The sequence below is a fragment of the Pristiophorus japonicus genome, chromosome 2 (assembly GCF_044704955.1).
Source record: "Pristiophorus japonicus isolate sPriJap1 chromosome 2, sPriJap1.hap1, whole genome shotgun sequence".
In the NCBI taxonomy this organism is placed as follows: Eukaryota; Metazoa; Chordata; class Chondrichthyes; family Pristiophoridae; genus Pristiophorus; species Pristiophorus japonicus.
Window position 1 is genome coordinate 224,959,889 of NC_091978.1, and position 19,022 is coordinate 224,978,910.

Consider the following 19,022-nt stretch of genomic DNA (forward strand, 5'->3'; position numbering starts at 1 on the left):
CGTTCTTTATTTACCCCTGTAATCTAAATTCCAATTGCTAACAAGCTCTATTTTGATGGAATTAATCATCCCGTTAATTTAATTTGTTGCTATTTTGCTACTACGATGACTCAGAGAATCTGTAATCATAAACCTATGTCTCTGACAATAATGACATTTATTTTTCCTGTTAAGAATTCCAGGAAGAATGGTATTGATTGTTTGTGGGTGGGAGAAGGTCTTAACTCGTGAGGGTGAGCTCTGTCTGTTTCAAGTGAGCTCTGTTTTGGCTGGATTCAGCAGTCAAAATGGCTCAAATTACACTTTGCAAAGTAACGAGTTACATAGGCAGGGAGGATCTAATTACACATTCCAGAGAAACTGCTGGGTGTATCTTGTCCTACACCTGGAGTACTGTGTACAGTTTTGGTCTCGGTATTTAATACTTGCATTGGAGGCTGTTCAGAGAAGGTTCACTAGATTGATTCCGGCAATGAGGGGGTTGACTTTGAAGATAGGTTAAGCTTATACACATTGGAGTTTAGAAGAATGAGAGGTGATCTTATCGAAACATATAAGATGATGAGGGGGCTCGACAAGCTGGTTGCAGAGAGGATATTTCCACTCATAGGGGAAACTAAAACTAGGGGACATAGTCTCAGAGTAAGGGGCCGCTCATTTAAAACTGAGATGAGGAGGAATTTCTTCTCTCAGAGGGTTGTAAATCTATGGAATTCTCTGCCACAGAGAGCTGTGGAGGCTGGGCCATTGAATATATTTAAGGCGGAGATAGACAGATTTTTGAGCAATAAGGGAATAAAGGGTTATGGGGAGCGGACAGGGAAGTGGAGCTGAGTCCATGATCAGATCAGCCATGATCTTATTAAATGGCGAAGCAGGCTCGAGGGGCCAGGTGGCCTACTCCTTTATGTTCTTATGTTCTAAGGAGACCAATTAGCAATCAAGACATCATCCAAGGGGACCAATCAGAGCTTAATGTAAAAAAGCTGCTCAAACTTCAGGAATCGCTACTGCAGTTTTTAAAAACGCCCATTTAAAAAAAAATCCTTCTATGGTTATGGTACAGCGCCTCTGTGGCCATTCTTCTATGTATTAAGCAGGCTATTCAGCTGTGGGGGTATCACAGCTGAGCCTGATTCTGTCCTTACACACGCACTTTCCATCAGGGTCATCAATTAGTGAGTAGGAGCTGAAACCCAGACTCACTCCCCTCCCCTTATGCAAAGTCTTAATTGCAGCATTCCTACTTACAGTTAGGCTGCTGTGATATTAAGTGGAATTGATAGGGCAGATAGAGAGAAACTATTTCCGCTGGTTGAGGAATCTAGGACTAGGGGGTATAGCCTAAAAACATAGAGGGTGGTAGAAGGTTGGAACTCTCTTGCGCAAACAGCAGTTGATGTTGGGACAATTGTTAATTTTAAATCTGAGATTGATGTGGTTTCTGTTAACCAAAGGCATTAAGGGATATGGGCCAAAGGCGGGTACAGAGTTAGATTACAGGTCAGCCATGATCTCATTGAATGCCGAAACAGTCTCGAGGGGCTAAATGGCTTACTCCTGTTCCGATGATCAGTTACCTCTACCCTCTTCAGGAAATGAACCTGGGACTTTCTGGTCTCTGTGGCTCAGTTACATGCTCATTTATTACTAAAATAGTAAACCTAAATAAAAATTTTACATAAAAATTAAAATGTTTACATCCAGTTTCCACTTCCTTTCTATTCACTTTTTTCTTTACTTTAAAATAAAAAAATTTAAAGTTTCCTGGCCATTCTAAAAGTTTGCATTTTAATTTTCTTCTTATCTGCTCTGCTACCACCAGAATTTGGAGATGTATATATATATTTTTTTTTTTAAAAAGGGTTTTCATTGGATGGAAATCAGTTTTAAAGGCTAGCGTTCCAGAAAATTTAAATCCAAAATTGGTAAAATGGACACAAACACATCACAAATCATTGGATACAAAACCAGGCAGTGCCAACAAGCATCTCTTACATTGCATAGAGGAAGGGATTGGTAACAAGATTTACAGCAAATGATTAGGAGCTGTTGGGTGCCGATTGTTATCCTGTAATCCGTGGAAATCTGCAGTAAAAACATGCAGAATTCTATATTCGAGTCTTTAATGGCTTGCTCTTAGTAAATGGGAATCATCTACTGTGAAATATGTTCTACTTATAAAAAGTCACTGTTCAGAATTAGCTATTGATGCAGGTTGTGTGCATAGATAGTTAATTTGTAAGGTTTATCTTTCTGACCTTGCTATACTCACCACCTAAGCTCTCACCTTGCTGGATATATCGTCACTGCTGTGCTGACTTCAGTAATGTACTTTTTCTCTTTCTCCAGTATATCAGTGAAAAATGAATATCTGTTTACTCAGACCCTTTTCCTGACTGCACCAGTTAATAAAATATTAGTCAGCCATGGCTCAGTTGGCAACACTCGCCTCAGGATCAGAAGATTGTGGGTTCAAGTCTCACTTGAGACAAAAATCTAGGTGTCATGTATCTCACATTACTTTATATAACTGTATCTTACTATGCTATACATCTCTGTAACTGGAAATGACCTATAACAATAAGCATACCTTACCACCAGGGGTGCACTTGCAGGAGACACTCCATACCTGTCCCACTATGGTATATAAAGGGAGGTCTCAGGCAAGTGCAGGACTGGAGAGCTGGAATTAAAGGTACTGGTCCTGAGTGACCTCGACTTCAGCATGTGTCTCGTGTAAGTCAGTACATTAGAGTCAGGACTTAACACTAGGTTGATACACCAGTGCACTCCTTGAGTACTGCACTGTCCGAGATGTTAAACCGAGGCCCCGTCTGCCCTCAGGCGGACGTAAAAAATCTTATGGCACTATCGCGAAGAAGAGCAGGAGAGTTCTCCCATTCCCTGGCCTATACTTATCCCTCAATCAACAAAACTAAATCTGGTCACCACCACCATTGATGCCCTCGTCCCTTTTACAACAATTACTCTCATTCACCCTGGCCGTTGCCCCTGGTACCTGAAGCCCTGATCTTCGCTCCCTTAAGTCGAAGGGACAGAGACTTGAACGAATATGGCGGACTACTGGTTTAGCCATTCACTGCCAGATCTGGTTGGACCACATAAAGCATTATCGGGTCCTGTTCTCGTAGGCCAAAATTGTTTACTATTCCAGAATCATTCTGGAATGTGAAGATACACCCCAGCTTCTATTCTCCACTGGTAACTGTCCTTTTAAACCGCTTTCCCCAGGTTTCACCCTCATCTCTGACAATAAGTGTGAGGAGCTCATAGACTTCTTTGTCTCTAAGATTGAGACCATCCGTTCAGCCGCCTCTGCCTCTTCCCTTCCTTCCCCTCCTTCCCCTAGCCCACCGGGCCAAACTTCCTCTAAGGATCCCCCCTGCCCTAACCCTCACATCTTTCTCCAGTTTAACTCCGATCTCCCCTCATGACCTTTCCAAGCTCATCCTGTCCGTGAGACCACTTCCTGCTCCCTTGACACTATTCCCACCAAACTGCTGACTGCCCCAACTTCCTTTTCTGGCTCCCATGTTAGCTGACATTGTTAACAGTTCTCTCTCCTCAGGTACTGTCCCCCTCTCCCTCAAATCTGCTATCATCACCCCTCTCCTCAAAAAAACAACTCTCGACCCCTCTGTCCTTGCAAACTACTGACCCATCTTCAACCTCCCTTTCCTCTCCAAAGTCCTTGAATGTGTTGTCACCTCCCAAATCCGTGCCAATCTTTCCCGCAATTCCATATTTCCATCCCTCCAATCCGGTTTCCGTACCTGCCACTGTACCAATACGGTTCACATCAAAGCCACAAATGACATCCTTTGTGACTGTGAATACAGCAGCAGGCGCGTGGGAACACCACCAGCACCACGTTCCCCTCGAAATCACATACCATCCTGACTTGGAAGTATATAGCCGTTCCTTGTTCCCTTGTCGCTGGGTCAAAATCCTGGAACTCCCTCCCAAACATCACTGTGGGAGTACCTTCATCACACGGATGCAGCGGTTGAAGAAAGCGGCTCACCACCATCTGTTCAAGGGCAATGAGGGATGGGCAATAAATGCTGGCCTCGCCAGGGATGCCCACCTCTCAGAACGAATTTTTAAAAATCTCCTCCTCGTCCTTCTGGACTTGTCTGCAGTCTGCAGTGGCTGACCATTCTATCCTCTCCACCGTTGTCCAGCTGGGTGGGACTGCACTCGCCTGGTTCCATTCTTATCTATCTAATCATAGCCAGAGAATCACCTGCAATGGCTTCTCTTCCCGTCCCCGCATTGTTACCTCTGGTGTCCCCCAAGAATCTATCCTTGGCCCTCTCCTATTTCTCATCTACATGTTGTCCCTTGGCGACATCATCCAAAAAAACAGCATCAGTTTCCACTTGTACACTGATGACACCCACCTCTACCTCACTGCCACTTCTCTTGACCCCTCCTCGGTCTCTAAATTGTCAGACTGCTTGTCCAACATCCAGTTCTGGATGAGCAGAAATCTTCTCCAATTGAATGTTGGGAAGACCGAAGCCATTATTTTTGGTCCCTGCCACTGACTCCATTCCTGTCCCCAACCAGACTGTTTGCAACCTTGGTGTCATATTTGACCCTGAAATGAGCTTTTGATCACATATCCACAGCATAACTAAGACTGCCTATTTCCATCTGCGTAACATCGCCTGTCTCTGCCCTTGCCTCAGCTCATCCGCTGCTGAAGCTCTCATCTATGCCTTTATTACCTCTGGACTTGACTATTCGAACACACTCCAGGCTGGCCTCCCACATTCTACCCTATATAAACTAGAGGTGATCCAAAACTCGGCTGCCCGTGTCCTAACTCACAGTAAAGTCCCACTTGCCCATCACCCCTGTACTCGCTAACCTACATTGGCTCCCAGTTAAGCAACGCCTCAATTTCAAAATTCTCATCCTTCTGTTCAAATCCCTCCAGAGCCTCGCCCCTCCCGAATGCTGTAATCTCCTCCAGCCCCGAGATGTCTGCGCTTCTCTAATTCTGCCCTCTTGAGCATCCCTGATTATAAACGCTCAACCATTGGTGGCCGTGCCTTCTGTTGCCTACGCCCCAAGCTCTGAAATTCCCTGCCTAAACCTCTCCGCCTCTTTATCCTCCTTCAAGACGCTCTTTAAAACCTACCTCTTTGACAAAGCTTTTGGTCACGTGTCCTAATTTCTCCTTAGGCGGCTCAGTGTAAATGTTTTTTATCTCATAATACTCCTGTGAAGCACCTTGAGACGTTTCACTATGTTAAAGGGGCGATACAGATATAAATACAAGTTGTTGGTCATTAATACATTGCTGTTTGTGGGAGCTTGCTGTGTCCAAATTGGTTGTCACGTTTCCTACATTACAAAGTGACTACACTGCAAAACTATTTCATTGTCTGTAAAGCACTTTAGGACATCCTGAGGTGGTGAAAGGTGCTATATAAATGCAAGTCTTTTTTTTCTTTACTTTTGGACCCGAGATAGCTGGTGTATTGTTCTGCCAACAGTGAACTTGCGACCATTTTTAAGACGGATCTTCATGCAGTGAATTATCCTGGACACTCATTCTAAAAGTAGTGTGCTGCCCGGCTCTTTGTGTTGGACATTACAAATAAAAAGTTATGATTATTAACATCCAAAGGTTGATCCGTCAGTAAGTATGATCATAATTATTATTGATATGCAAGTATCTATAAATGTAAATGTCCAAGACAAGTTGACTAGTCGTTGATTCTATTGTACTTGAAGTGTAGCATGCTGAAATTTAAGTAGCTTACCAATATTGTTAGTTGATGACCATCGGGTTTGCTCCTATGAAAATGCGAATTGTTTTTTCTTAAGGTATCTGCCATTGCTCAGTGGGTAGCACTCTCGCCTTGGAGTCAGAAGATTGTGGGCTCAAGTCCCACTCCAAAGACTTGAGCACAAAAATCTAAGCTGACACTCCAGTTCAGTACTGAGGGAGTGATGCACTATTGGAGGTGCTGTCTTTCGGGTGGACAGAAAGAATCCCGTGGCATTATTTCGAAGAGGAGCAAGTGAGTTATCGCTGGTATCCTGTCCAATATTTATCCCTCAATCAACATCACTAAAAAATGATCTGGTTATTATCACATTGCTGTTTGTGGCAGCTTGGTGTGCACAAATTGGCTGCCACGTTTTCTACTTACAACAGTTAGATTGTACTTCAAAAGTACTTCATTGGCTGTAAAGCACTTTGGCACACCCTGAGGTCGTGAAAGGCACTATATAAATGCAAGTCTTTCATTCTTTTTATAGCATGTTACCAATTTACATTAAATGTGAGCACCGTAATAATAGAAATACTGCAAGAGACTGGATTCGTTTTTGAATCAGATGCATTCTTGTTTATATTTATTATGTACAAAGGGCACATTCACAGAAGACACATTCAATCTGAGGAAATAAACAACATTTTCCAACCTAGTCAGTGACTTTGTAAAGCAATTAGGAATAGCTCTATGCACAATCTAGACAGAATTCATTAGACTAATCCAAAGCAACAAAAGTTACCAACATGAAAGTTGGCACTGACTGCATGCATTGTAATTTTAAATTCCAATAACTGTAACAATGATTTACAAGGTCAAGTAAAGTAATTAACTTAGAAACAAATAGCAATCTTGCTTAAAATATTTTAAATGAATCAAATATGTTGTCCAAAAATATGTCTCTGTACTCACAGCGACTTAAGTGTCACGTGAGAATACAAGAGACAAACGCAAGTGTTATGAGGCCAAATCAAAAGTTTGCTTTTGGATCATTTTCCTTACAAAGTGAAACCTCGAAACAACGGTTAAAGTATTTCATCAAATAGAGAGAGTGCTACGTTTCACCATCCATTTCTTCACTAATTTTTGTGCCTCTCGCTTCACAATTTAATTCACTGGGCAGCTGGTCCTCGAGTGCAACAGCTTCCGATCCTGCTGTACCATTCTCTGTGGAATCACAAGTGTCAGAGTCACCATCAGGCCCGTTATGTTCGAAGCTGCAAGGTTGGCCTGCAGGAACCGCTCCTTTGCGCTGTGGCAGGATAGTGAAAAAGGCTTCCTGCCAGTTCTGCTTCTCTATATAGGCTAGGATTATCTCAAAGACTGTGGGAAGGAAAACAATCCCCATTTAGGTATCAGATGCTAGGATGGACGTGGCATTTTACTTGTGCCCGACTTTAAAGTTGGTGACACTTAGTGGAGTGGGTATGCACCGAGAAACACCAAAGGTGACTTTTGTTCTTGTTTGAAAGTATATTATGCATTCATTGTACCCCTTCATTATCTCACTGAGCCATGTGGGTCCAAAGGACCGGCAAGAAGGTTTGTTCCCACACCTGTGCCTAGATTGCTCGAGTCAACTGCATGGCCCAATGATGAGTCTCCCTTTACTCTATAACCCCACTCCCTCATTTCCCATCCTTCTTTCTTTGTGGATAGGCATCTCTGCAAAACAAAGGATGCAACTGCGATCACAGACTCAGCAAATCAGACGTGTATCGCACCACTCCGTCACCTTACCGTGGTGCTACAATGTGATACCTGACTTTATTTACTTATTGAATTTTACAGCACAAAAGGAGGCAATTTTGCCCATTGTGTCTGTGCCCGCTCTTTGAAAGAGCTATCCAATTAGTCCCACTCCCCCGGCTCTTTCCCCATTATAATAACAATTTTCTCCCCTTCAAGTATTTATCTAATTCCCTTTTGAAAGTTACTTCTGATTCTGATTCCACCACCTTTTCAGGCGGTGCATTCCAGATCACAACAACTCGCTGCATAAAAAAATTCTCACCTCACCTCTGGTTCTTTTTTCAAATACCTTAAATCTGTGTCCTCTGGTTACCGATCCTTCTGCAAGTTTCTCCTTATTTACTCTATCAAAACCCTTAGTGATTTTGAACACCTCCATTAAATCTCCCCTCAACCTTCTCTGCTTCCAGAACAATCCCAATTTCTCTAGTCTCTCCACATAACTGAAGTCCCTCATCCCGGATACCATTCTAGTAAATCTCTTCTGCACCTTCTCCAAAGCTTTAGCATCCTTCCTAAAGTGTGGTGCCCAGAATTGGACACAAAACTCCAGCTGAGGCCTAACCAGTGATTTAATAACGGTTTAGCATAACGTCCTTGTTTTTATACTCTATGCCTCTTTTTGTATTTTTGGAAGGAAATTTGTAATCGATATTTTCATGTCGTGTATTTTTTCTCCCTTAACTAGATTATACTCCCATTGATTAAAAAAAGAATGAAATGATGAGCAACACATTGTGTTGAACAACACATTGTGTTGAACACCAGTTTTCCGTACAACAGCTTTCAGAGCACTTCAAATATCGCATTAGTCTCATTTTGGAATTAAATCTAATTTATAAAAAGGCCAATTTATTTGCAACATGTTGTTTTAAACAAATTGTTGCAGATCATCGGCACAAAATACATGAGCTGTATATTAAATATTGCAGTTAAACTACATGTCCTTATCACAGGAGAAAACTCAGCTCATTATAGTACTTACCGTGATTTACAGTCAATACTTTCCGGCTATCCATTTTCACATAGTTTCCAAGAGGAAGCTGGGCATGTGCGATTCCCAACTCCAGTGCGTTATTGTACGTTAGACCCTGAAATGGCAGCCATTGAAAAGTCAAGATAAAGTAATGTTGAATCAGTTTTCTAAAAGCGCTTACATTTTGTTTTGTTGGACTGTATTAAGCGACCTTCAACAACAACTTGAATTGGTATTGTGCCATTAAAGGCTTGCACACGGCTGCAATCTCTCAGTTATCTCTAATCACCAAATGATAGTTTTAGAATGTAGAAGATGCGCAGAATACCTTGTGGTGATTATGATCCACCAAGCCACCTATGATATAAGCTTTTGTTGCATCCAACTCGTTCAGCATGTTAGGAGAATCAGAGGTGAGATAAACCAGGTCTTCCTTCTTCATTGCTTCAATGAAGTGCTCAGAGGTAACAATGATTCCCTAACAAAGTGAAATGACAATAAAGCATGTCATTGCCATTAGTAATTCAACAACTTGCATTTATACAGTACCTTTACTGTAGTAAAACACCCCAAGGTGCTTCACAGGAGCAATCAAACAAAATTTGACACCAAGCCACATAAGAAGATATTAGAACAGATGAGGGGTAGGTTTTAAGAGTCTTAAAGGAGTAGAGACAGGTAGATAGGCGGAGAGCCTTAGGGAAGGAATTCCAGTGCGGAGGGCCTAGGCAGCTGAAGGCAGAGCGGACAATGGTGGGCCATTAAAATCATGGACGCGTAGAAAGCTAGAATTGCAGGACCCCAGAGATCTCAGACGGTTGTACAGCTGGAAGAGATTACAGAGATAGGGAGGGGAGAGGCCATGAAGGGATTTGAAAACAAGGATGAGAATTTTTAAATTGAGGTGTTGCCAGACTGGGAGCCAATGTAGATCAGCGAGCACAGGGTTGGGTGAACGGGACTATATGGACAGTAGAGTTTGGAATGTGTTCAACTTTATGGAGGGTGTAAAAATGGGAGGCCGCCCAGGAGAACATTGGAATAGTTTCTCCATGAGTATCAACAGAGCGTAATGTCTTAACACACAGCCCTATGGAAACGACAGCTCCTGATCACCTGGCCAATCACTGCTCTATTCATTCTTGAGTCAGTGTTTCCTTGTTTCCAGTTTGACAACTATTTTGTGTGAAATTACTTCGTACCTTCCAGTTAACCCATCCTTTGTCATTCTCATCCATATTCTTCTTCAACTGTCCACCATGACTGGTCAAACACATCTTGTGAGAAAAGAAAACTAGGATGAATACCTACTGAAAGTCCACTGTCAGGAATATAATAAAAGAATGGCGCCGTTATTGAAGCCGAACAAACCTCAGTTACAATGCAAGGAAGACAATACATGATCGGGAATCTGATCAGAAATGTGATCAGATCAGGAACATTAATGAAAACAAGGGATGCAAATGCGGTATGTGCTGATTGGATTAGGCTGTGGGTAGTTCCGTTTTCTGGCGTGTAAAGGAGAAGCGCTCAAGGCTGTTTAGTGTAGAAAAATCTGGAGGTGAGAGGCGATGGCAAACATCCAAGAGGAAGGGGACAGACCCATCACGAAACAGCAAGAGGCACAACATGTATCCAGCACAGAGCGGGTAATATATTGTTTGCTTGGTTCTGTAAACTATCAGTCATGTACTGTAATGTGTTAAGTTTTACAAGTCTTAAATAAAGTATTATTGTATTCAATTGGAGTCGAGTCGAATTCCCTACAGAGGGGCGCAGTGGGAGTGGTCAGCGAAGTACAGAGACACCGTAACTCAATGCCTCAGTCTCTTAAGCAATTTAAAAGGCAAAATAAGAGCAATGTGGAAAAGGGAACCTCTGATCAGAAAGTCAGCCACATCGAATATATTTTATCAGTAGTTTGTAAGAATTCGAGGACTGTTCCTTGACAAAGACTGATGGTATTTCAGATCGGAAGTGTCATATTTAAGAGGATGGTGCCATTTTCAGTTTTGTTTATTCTTGTTCTCCAAAGACGCAAATCAAAATGGATGCCAAGACTCACCTTTACAGGATGCGTTGCTTTTCGATTTTCGGCATAACACCTCTGAATCTGTTTATGCAGCTTTTTGACATCCTAAATTTTAAAAAGCAATTTTAACCATTATGCACACACTTTAGTTTTGTGCATTTAACACTGAAATATATCAAGGCCTCGGCAGTGAAATAGAAAAAAAACAATACACTTTACACTTAAAAACTCCCATTACTGCTAATTCTAATAATATTCTCACACAAAACCATTTAATAATGGGAAAAAAGGGGAAAATAATGAGATAATACAACAAGTTTAGAATGCAAGCACAGTGCATTCCTGTCAATTATCTGGCTGATTTTCATTTTTTATACCCATACCAGGAATACAACATAAAAAAATCACTTAAAACTGCTGTGAGAAACTTGGCTATTTGGAAAAGGAAGTATTTTCAATGGTGTGGATGGGGCTACGGGTCGAAATTATGAACACTGCAGGAGAAGGAACGGCAGAGGCAACCTTTTATTTAGAAACATAGAAACATAGAAAATAGGTGCAGGAGTAGGCCATTCGGCCCATCTAGCCTGCACCGCCATTCAATGAGTTCATGGCTGAACATTCAACTTCAGTACCCCATTCCTGCTTTCTCGCCATACCCCTTGATCCCCCCAGTAGTAAGGACCTCATCTAACTCCTTTTTGAATATATTTAGTGAATTGGCCTCAACAACTTTCTGTGGTAGAGAATTCCACAGGTTCACCACTCTCTGGGTGAAGAAGTTTCTCCTCATCTCGGCCCTAAATGGCTTACCCCTTATCCTTAGACTGTGACCTCTGGTTCTGGACTTCCCCAACATTGGGAACATTCTTCCTGCATCTAACCTGTCTAACCCCGTCAGAATTTTAAATGTTTCTATGAGGTCCCCTCTCATTCTTCTGAACTCCAGTGAATACAAGCCCAGTTGATCCAGTCTTTCTTGATAGGTCAGTCCCGCCATCCCGGGAATCAGTCTGGTGAACCTTCGCTGCACTCCCTCAATAGCAAGAATGTCCTTCCTCAGGTTAGGAGACCAAAACTGTACACAATACTCCAGGTGTGGCCTCACCAATGCCCTGTACAACTGTAGCAACACCTCCCTGCCCCTGTACTCAAATCCCCTTGCTATGAAGGCCAACATGCCATTTGCTTTCTTAACCGCCTGCTGCACCTGCATGCCAACCTTCAATGACTGATGTACCATGACACCCAGGTCTCTTTGCACCTCCCCTTTTCCTAATCTGTCACCATTCAGATAATAGTCTGTCTCTCTGTTTTTACCACCAAAGTGGATAACCTCACATTTATCCACATTATACTTCATCTGCCATGCATTTGCCCACTCACCTAACCTATCCAAGTCGCTCTGCAGCCTCACAACATCCTCCTCGCAGCTCACACTGCCACCCAACTTAGTGTCATCCGCAAATTTGGAGATACTACATTTAATCCCCTCATCTAAATCACTAATGTACAGTGTAAACAGCTGGGGCCCCAGCACAGAACCTTGCGGTACCCCACTAGTCACTGCCTGCCATTCTGAAAAGTACCCATTTACTCCTACTCTTTGCTTCCTGTCTGACAACCAGTTCTCAATCCATGTCAGCACACTACCCCCAATCCCATGTGCTCTAACTTTGCACATTAATCTCCTGTGTGGGACCTTGTCGAAAGCCTTCTGAAAGTCCAAATATACCACTGCTGATATAAAGATGGGTGGGAAAGCAAGTTGTGAGGAGGACACAAAGAATCTGCAAAGTGATATAGACAGGCTCAGTGAGTGGGCAAAAAATTGGCAGATGGAGTATAATGTGGGAAAATGTGAGGTTATCCACTTTGGTAGGAAAAATAAAAAAGCAAATTATTATTTAAATGGGGAGCAATTACAAAATGCTGTAGTACAGAGGGACCTGGGGGCTCTTGTGCATGAAACACAAAAAGTGAGTATGCAGTTACAGCAAATAATCAGGAAGGCAAATGGAATGTTGGCCTTTATTGCAAGGGGAATAGAGTATAAAAGTAGGGAAGTCCTGTTACAACTGTACAAGGTATTGGTGAGGCCACCCCTGGAGTACTGCATACAGTTTTGGTCTCCATACTTAAGGAAGACTATACTTGCTGTGGAGGCTGCTCAGAGAAGATTCACTAGGTTGATTCCGGAGATGAGGGGATTGACTTATGAAGATAGGTTGAGTAGGTTGGGCCTATACACATTGGAGTTCAGAAGAATGAGAGGAGATCTTATCAAAACATATAAGATAATGAGGAGGCTTGACAAGGTGGATGCAGAGAGGATCTTTCCACTCATAGGGGAAACTAAAACTAGGGAACTATGGGCCAGACTTTCGGCTTCATGGTCAGCTATTTTCGCGCCGTTACAGCTGGTTTTTCGCCCGGCGAGAGTTTCCACACAAGTTTTTGAACGTTATCGCCCACATCTGAAGTCGCCCGCCGGGACCAAACCGCCCACGTGCAACGCCGAGAACAACTGCCAGGGGGTAAATTTGACCTCAACCGCCCTGTAAAAGCTGCTTAAACAGTGCAGTAAGCGGAACCTTGCAGAGAAAGGTAAGTTAAAGGTTAAGTTTTTTTTTTAATTTTAACATGGCAATTAGGGTTAAAACAGTTTTGGGAATGCTTTGTACATGTTTATTTTTTTTAAATGAAATTTTTTTTTTTTTTAAGTTCCCTCCCCACCGCCCCAACCGAGGCCCAACCGCAGCCTCGGACTAAATTTTAATACTTACCGTCCATTCCGGTAACGACCGCCCATTCTGCTAACTTTGCACTTACCCGCCGACAATGAGTGTGCAACGCCCATTTTCTCGCTGGGCGATTACTTTTAATTACTTATACCTTTAAAATGGAAATTCTCACCAGCTTTTTTCGCCAAACGTTAGTGGTGCTTCTCAGTGGGCAATCAGGCATTGAGGGCCTTTAGGGAAAGTCTGGCCCCTAGTCTCAGAATTAGGGGCCGCCCATTTAAAACTGAGATGAGGAAGAATTTCTTCTCTCAGAGGGTTGTAAATCTATGGAATTCTCTGACCCAGAGAGCTGTGGAGGCTGGGTCATTGAATATATTTAAGGCGGAGATAGACAGATTTTTGAGCGATAAGAGTAAAAGGTTATGGGGAGTGGGCAGGGAAGCGGAGCTGAGTCCATGATCAGATCAGCCATGATCTTATTGAATGGCGGAGCAGGCTCAAAGGGCCAAATGGCCTTCTCCTGCTCCTATTTCTTATGTTCTTATGAAGAGGTTTGATAGATAGACGTAGAGGTGTTTCTACTTGTGGGGAGAGCAAAACTAGGGTCCATAATAAATCCAATAGGGAACTCGAGAAACTTTACCCAGAGAGTAGTTAGAATGAGGAACTCGCTACCACATGAAGTAGTTGAAATGAATGGCATAGATGCTAGGTAAGTACATAATGGAGAACGTAATATTCGGATAGGGTGAATGAAGTAGGGTGGGAAGAGGCTAATGTGGAGCATAAACACCAGCATAGATCTGATGGACTGGATGGCCTGTTTCTGTGTTGTAAATTCTATGTAGTTTTATGTAACTACTGTGCAACTTTCACTCTTTCTCACCTTCAACACCATTAAACTATCAAAGCTGCAGTCTAGCACTACACGAACATTACTCGGAGTGACATCTCTCTTGAAGCGTTTCCTGGCAGACTCTTCATTCTCATCCTCGGTCTGTGTTTGACGTTCTAGTCTTCTTTTAAGCTTCTTCTCTTTACGTTTTTGCCTAACCCCAGAGGAAGAGAAAGATTAATGGAAAGTGATTAGTTTAGAATTTTAATTTTACTGTTAATGAATGAAAGAAGGTGCTAGCATGGCTATTTCTGACCATTCAATGTATCCATGCAGATATTTTAACGAGTACTGTCTAAAATAAATGATCCCAGTTTTAATTAAGCATCTAACGCACAAGGCTAGCGTGATCTCGTGTCCCTGACATGTGGCAGAACCCTTGGGATTTGTCATGAATGATTACTATGCCCTGTTGATATATTACAGAAAGCACTGCACTGTAGTCTGAAAAATGTTTATTATGTGTGTATGCAATAACGAGGGGCTACTAAAAATGGAAAGAAGAAAGATTGGGGGATGCGAAGGGTAAATCGATCAAGCAGAATTAATGGCCCGACTTTGCGGTCACCGTTATTATGGAGTAAAGCGGACAGCAACTTCCGGAGACTGCACGTGTGCAGTTAAACGCGGAAATCAGGAAGTTGCTGTCTTGAGTTGCCCTGCTCCTCCACAAGCTTTGCTACACCGATATCTCACCCAGAGACTTGGCTTGGAAACAAACATGAAGTTGCAGGGCTTGTGCGATCGATACCCACTAAACACTGCAGAAAAAGTTAGGGCTTGTTCATTCAAGTATAAGTGAATTTGTAATGCGTGATCAGTCTTAATTACTGCCAAACGCCACTTAGGCCCTGAAACTTTTACAAGTCTGAAGTCTCATATATAAAGTGAACGTCTGTGGGCAAGTGTACATGTAATGTTCTTTCGTCACTGACCCCAAAATCTGGGGCATTGTTTAAAATTAGTTGTTTTAAAAATATTCGGTGTTTTTTGTAGCTTAGGGTTAATGGTTACAGCTACACCTAGCATTTGAATAGCTTCATTATGCAGGAAGCATTATTGGTGGTCCAAGTACATTCAGTGGTGTACTTTTGGTTCCACATCATGGCTGAAAAGAGATGTACTGGTGGCAGATATAGAGGCTGTTGCCTCGCTGCTTGTTCCCCTGTGGTGCAGGTTGCGTCTACCTTAGGATATAAGAAAAAGGGAGAAATTGAGGACACAGCTTCAGAGTTTTCACAGAAAAATGGGCGGAAATCGCAAAATCCAATCCTCACGTGCCAGCTGTGGCTAACTTGGTAGCACCCTTGCCTCGGAGTCAGAAAGTTGTGGTTCCAGTCCCACTCCAGAGACTTGAGCACAAAAATCTACTCCAATGCAGTATTGAGAGAATGCTGCACTGTTGGAGGTGCCGCCTTTCAGATGAGATGTTAAACTGCTCTCTCAGGTGGATGTAAAAGCTCCCATGGCACTATTCGAAGAAGAGCGGAGAGTTATCCCTGGTGTCCTGGCCAATATTTATACCTCAACCACCACGACTAAAAATGGATTATCTGGTCATTATCACATTGTTGTCTGGGGGAGCTTGCTGTGCGCAAATTGGCTGCCGCATTTCTTACATTACAATAGTGAATACATTTCAAAAAGTAATTCATTGGCTATAAAGTGCTTTGGGACGTCCTGAGGTCGTGAAAGGTGCTACATAAATGCAAGTCTTAGTTTATCTTTTTTTATTTCAAAACACTGGTAAAAATCTAGGAGAATCAATGGATTTTGCCTTATTCATTCACCGTACATTAGTGGGCACTGGAGAAATTAAAGTAGCGAGATACTTGTACAATAACTTGCTCCCAACACGTACTTGCGTTGCTGTCTTTGGTCCTGCCACTGTTTCTCCCTCATTAACCGCTTCATCTGTCTTTTGGACATAGGCTCGGTTCTCCCGATATTCCAATCATTCTCCTTCAGTTGATCTTTCTCATCCACGGGTGCTTCAGTCCCTTCTCCGCATGCTTCAGATGCCATGGTAAACTGGGCTTTTGAAACAATACACTACATCATGATGTTAAAAGCTGGGGAAAAAATCCGTTTCTGGATTAATTTATCAATGGATTTTATAACATATGTTTAAAAACAAATAAATTCACACTTACTGCACGTTGTAACATTAGTAAACATTGTTCCATAGTTTGGCCAGTAAATTTCTATAAACTTAAAAAAATAATTACCTCTTTTCCACAGACTTAGGAAACAGTTTTATCAACAAACATCTCCATAGTTATTGTTGATACAACCCTTAATCAACAAGGCAGCAAGCAACTTGCAAAGGGACACTGACAGATTAAATGAGTGGGCAAGACTGTTGGAGAAAGGGGGGAGGAGACAGAGCGACGTGGGGCGGAGGGGGGAGAGACAGAGCGAGGTGGGGCGGAGGGGGGAGAGACAGAGCGAGGGGGGGCGACAGAGCAGGGGGGGGCAACAGAGCAAGGGGGGGGGGCGACAGAGCAAGGGGGGGCGACAGAGCAAGGGGGGGCGACAGAGCAAGGGGGGGCGACAGAGCAAGGGGGGGGCGACAGAGCAAGGGGGGGCGACAGAGCAAGGGGGGGCGACAGAGCAAGGGGGGCGACAGAGCAAGGGGGGGCGACAGAGCAAGGGGGGGGCGACAGAGCAAGGGGGGGCGACAGAGCAAGGGGGGGCGACAGAGCAAGGGGGGCGACAGAGCAAGGGGGGCGACAGAGCAAGGGGGGGCGACAGAGCAAGGGGGGGGCGACAGAGCAAGGGGGGGCGACAGAGCAAGGGGCGACAGAGCAAGGGGGAGCAAGGGGGGCGACAGAGCAAGGGGGGGCGACAGAGCAAGGGGGGGCGACAGAGCAAGGGGGGGCGACAGAGCAAGGGGGGGCGACAGAGCAAGGGGGGGCGACAGAGCAAGGGGGGCGACAGAGCAAGGGGGGCGACAGAGCAAGGGGGGGCGACAGAGCAAGGGGGGCGACAGAGCAAGGGGGGGGCGACAGAGCAAGGGGGGGCGACAGAGCAAGGGGGGGCGACAGAGCAAGGGGGGGCGACAGAGCAAGGGGGGGCGACAGAGCAAGGGGGGGCGACAGAGCAAGGGGGGGCGACAGAGCAAGGGGGGGCGACAGAGCAAGGGGGGGCGACAGAGCAAGGGGGGGGCGACAGAGCAAGGGGGGGCGACAGAGCAAGGGGGGGCGACAGAGCAAGGGGGGGCGACAGAGCAAGGGGGGGCGACAGAGCAAGGGGGGGCGACAGAGCAAGGGGGGGCGACAGAGCAAGGGGGGGCGACAGAGCAAGGGGGGGCGACAGAGCAAGGGGGGCGACAGAGCAAGGGGGGGCGACAGAGCAAGGGGGGGCGACAGAGCAAGGGGGGGCGACAGAGCAAGGGGGGGCGACAGAGCAAGGGGGGGCGACAGAGCAAGGGGGGGGCGACAGAGCAAGGGGGGGCGACAGAGCAAGGGGGGGCGACAGAGCAAGGGGGGCGCGACAGAGCAAGGGGGGGCGACAGAGCAAGGGGGGCGACAGAGCAAGGGGGGGCGACAGAGCAAGGGGGGGCGACAGAGCAAGGGGGGGCGACAGAGCAAGGGGGGGCGACAGAGCAAGGGGGGGCGACAGAGCAAGGGGGGGCGACAGAGCAAGGGGGGGCGACAGAGCAAGGGGGGGCGACAGAGCAAGGGGGGGCGACAGAGCAAGGGGGGGCGACAGAGCAAGGGGGGGCGACAGAGCAAGGGGGGGGCGACAGAGCAAGGGGGGGCGACAGAGCAAGGGGGGGCGACAGAGCAAGGGGGGGCGACAGAGCAAGGGGGGGCGACAGAGCAAGGGGGGGCGACAGAGCAAGGGGGGGCGACAGAGCAAGGGGGGGCGACAGAGCAAGGGGGGGCGACAGAGCAAGGGGGGGCGACAGAGCAAGGGGGGGCGACAGAGCAAGGGGGGGCGACAGAGCAAGGGGGGCGACAGAGCAAGGGGGGGCGACAGAGCAAGGGGGGGCGACAGAGCAAGGGGGGGCGACAGAGCAAGGGGGGGCGACAGAGCAAGGGGGGGCGACAGAGCAAGGGGGGGCGACAGAGCAAGGGGGGGCGACAGAGCAAGGGGGGGGCGACAGAGCAAGGGGGGGCGACAGAGCAAGGGGGGGCGACAGAGCAAGGGGGGGCGACAGAGCAAGGGGGGGGCGACAGAGCAAGGGGGGGCGACAGAGCAAGGGGGGGCGACAGAGCAAGGGGGGGCGACAGAGCAAGGGGGGGCGACAGAGCAAGGGGGGGCGACAGAGCAAGGGGGGGCGACAGAGCAAGGGGGGGCGACAGAGCAAGGGGGGGCGACAGAGCAAGGGGGGCGACAGAGCAAGGGGGGGCGACAGAGCAAGGGGGGGCGACAGAGCAAGGGGGGGCGACAGAGCAAGGGGGGGCGACAGAGCAAGGGGGGGCGACAGAGCAAGGGGGGGCGACAGAGCAAGGGGGGGCGACAGAGCAAGGGGGGGCGACAGAGCAAGGGGGGCGACAGAGCAAGGGGGGGCGACAGAGCAAGGGGGGGCGACAGAGCAAGGGGGGGCGACAGAGCAAGGGGGGGCGACAGAGCAAGGGGGGGCGACAGAGCAAGGGGGGGCGACAGAGCAAGGGGGGCGACAGAGCAAGGGGGGGCGACAGAGCAAGGGGGGGCGACAGAGCAAGGGGGGGCGACAGAGCAAGGGGGGGCGACAGAGCAAGGGGGGGCGACAGAGCAAGGGGGGGCGACAGAGCAAGGGGGGGCGACAGAGCAAGGGGGGGCGACAGAGGCAAGGGGGGGGACAGAGCAAGGGGGGGCG

The 19,022-nt window shown here is 46.2% G+C and overlaps 1 protein-coding gene across 4 annotated transcripts in view; it reads right to left on the reverse strand.

Moving 5' to 3' along the window:
- Positions 1-6,365: 6,365 nt before the first annotated feature.
- Positions 6,366-19,022, reverse strand: part of LOC139233196 (tRNA methyltransferase 10 homolog A-like) — a 49,879-nt gene continuing 37,222 nt past the window's right edge. For 2 of the 4 annotated variants that reach the window (XM_070863861.1, XM_070863850.1), the window contains exons 2-8: positions 16,077-16,251; positions 14,207-14,369; positions 10,610-10,681; positions 9,747-9,821; positions 8,873-9,022; positions 8,554-8,659; positions 6,366-7,139 (exon numbers count right to left, since the gene is read on the reverse strand). In XM_070863861.1, coding sequence (XP_070719962.1) covers positions 6,871-7,139; positions 8,554-8,659; positions 8,873-9,022; positions 9,747-9,821; positions 10,610-10,681; positions 14,207-14,369; positions 16,077-16,251 — 1,010 coding nt within the window. In that variant the 3' untranslated portion in view covers positions 6,366-6,870. Of the gene's footprint in view, positions 7,140-8,553; positions 8,660-8,872; positions 9,023-9,746; positions 9,822-10,609; positions 10,682-14,206; positions 14,370-16,076; positions 16,288-19,022 lie in introns of all 4 variants that reach the window. The other 2 variants (XM_070863882.1, XM_070863872.1) reach the window with 2 other exon arrangements.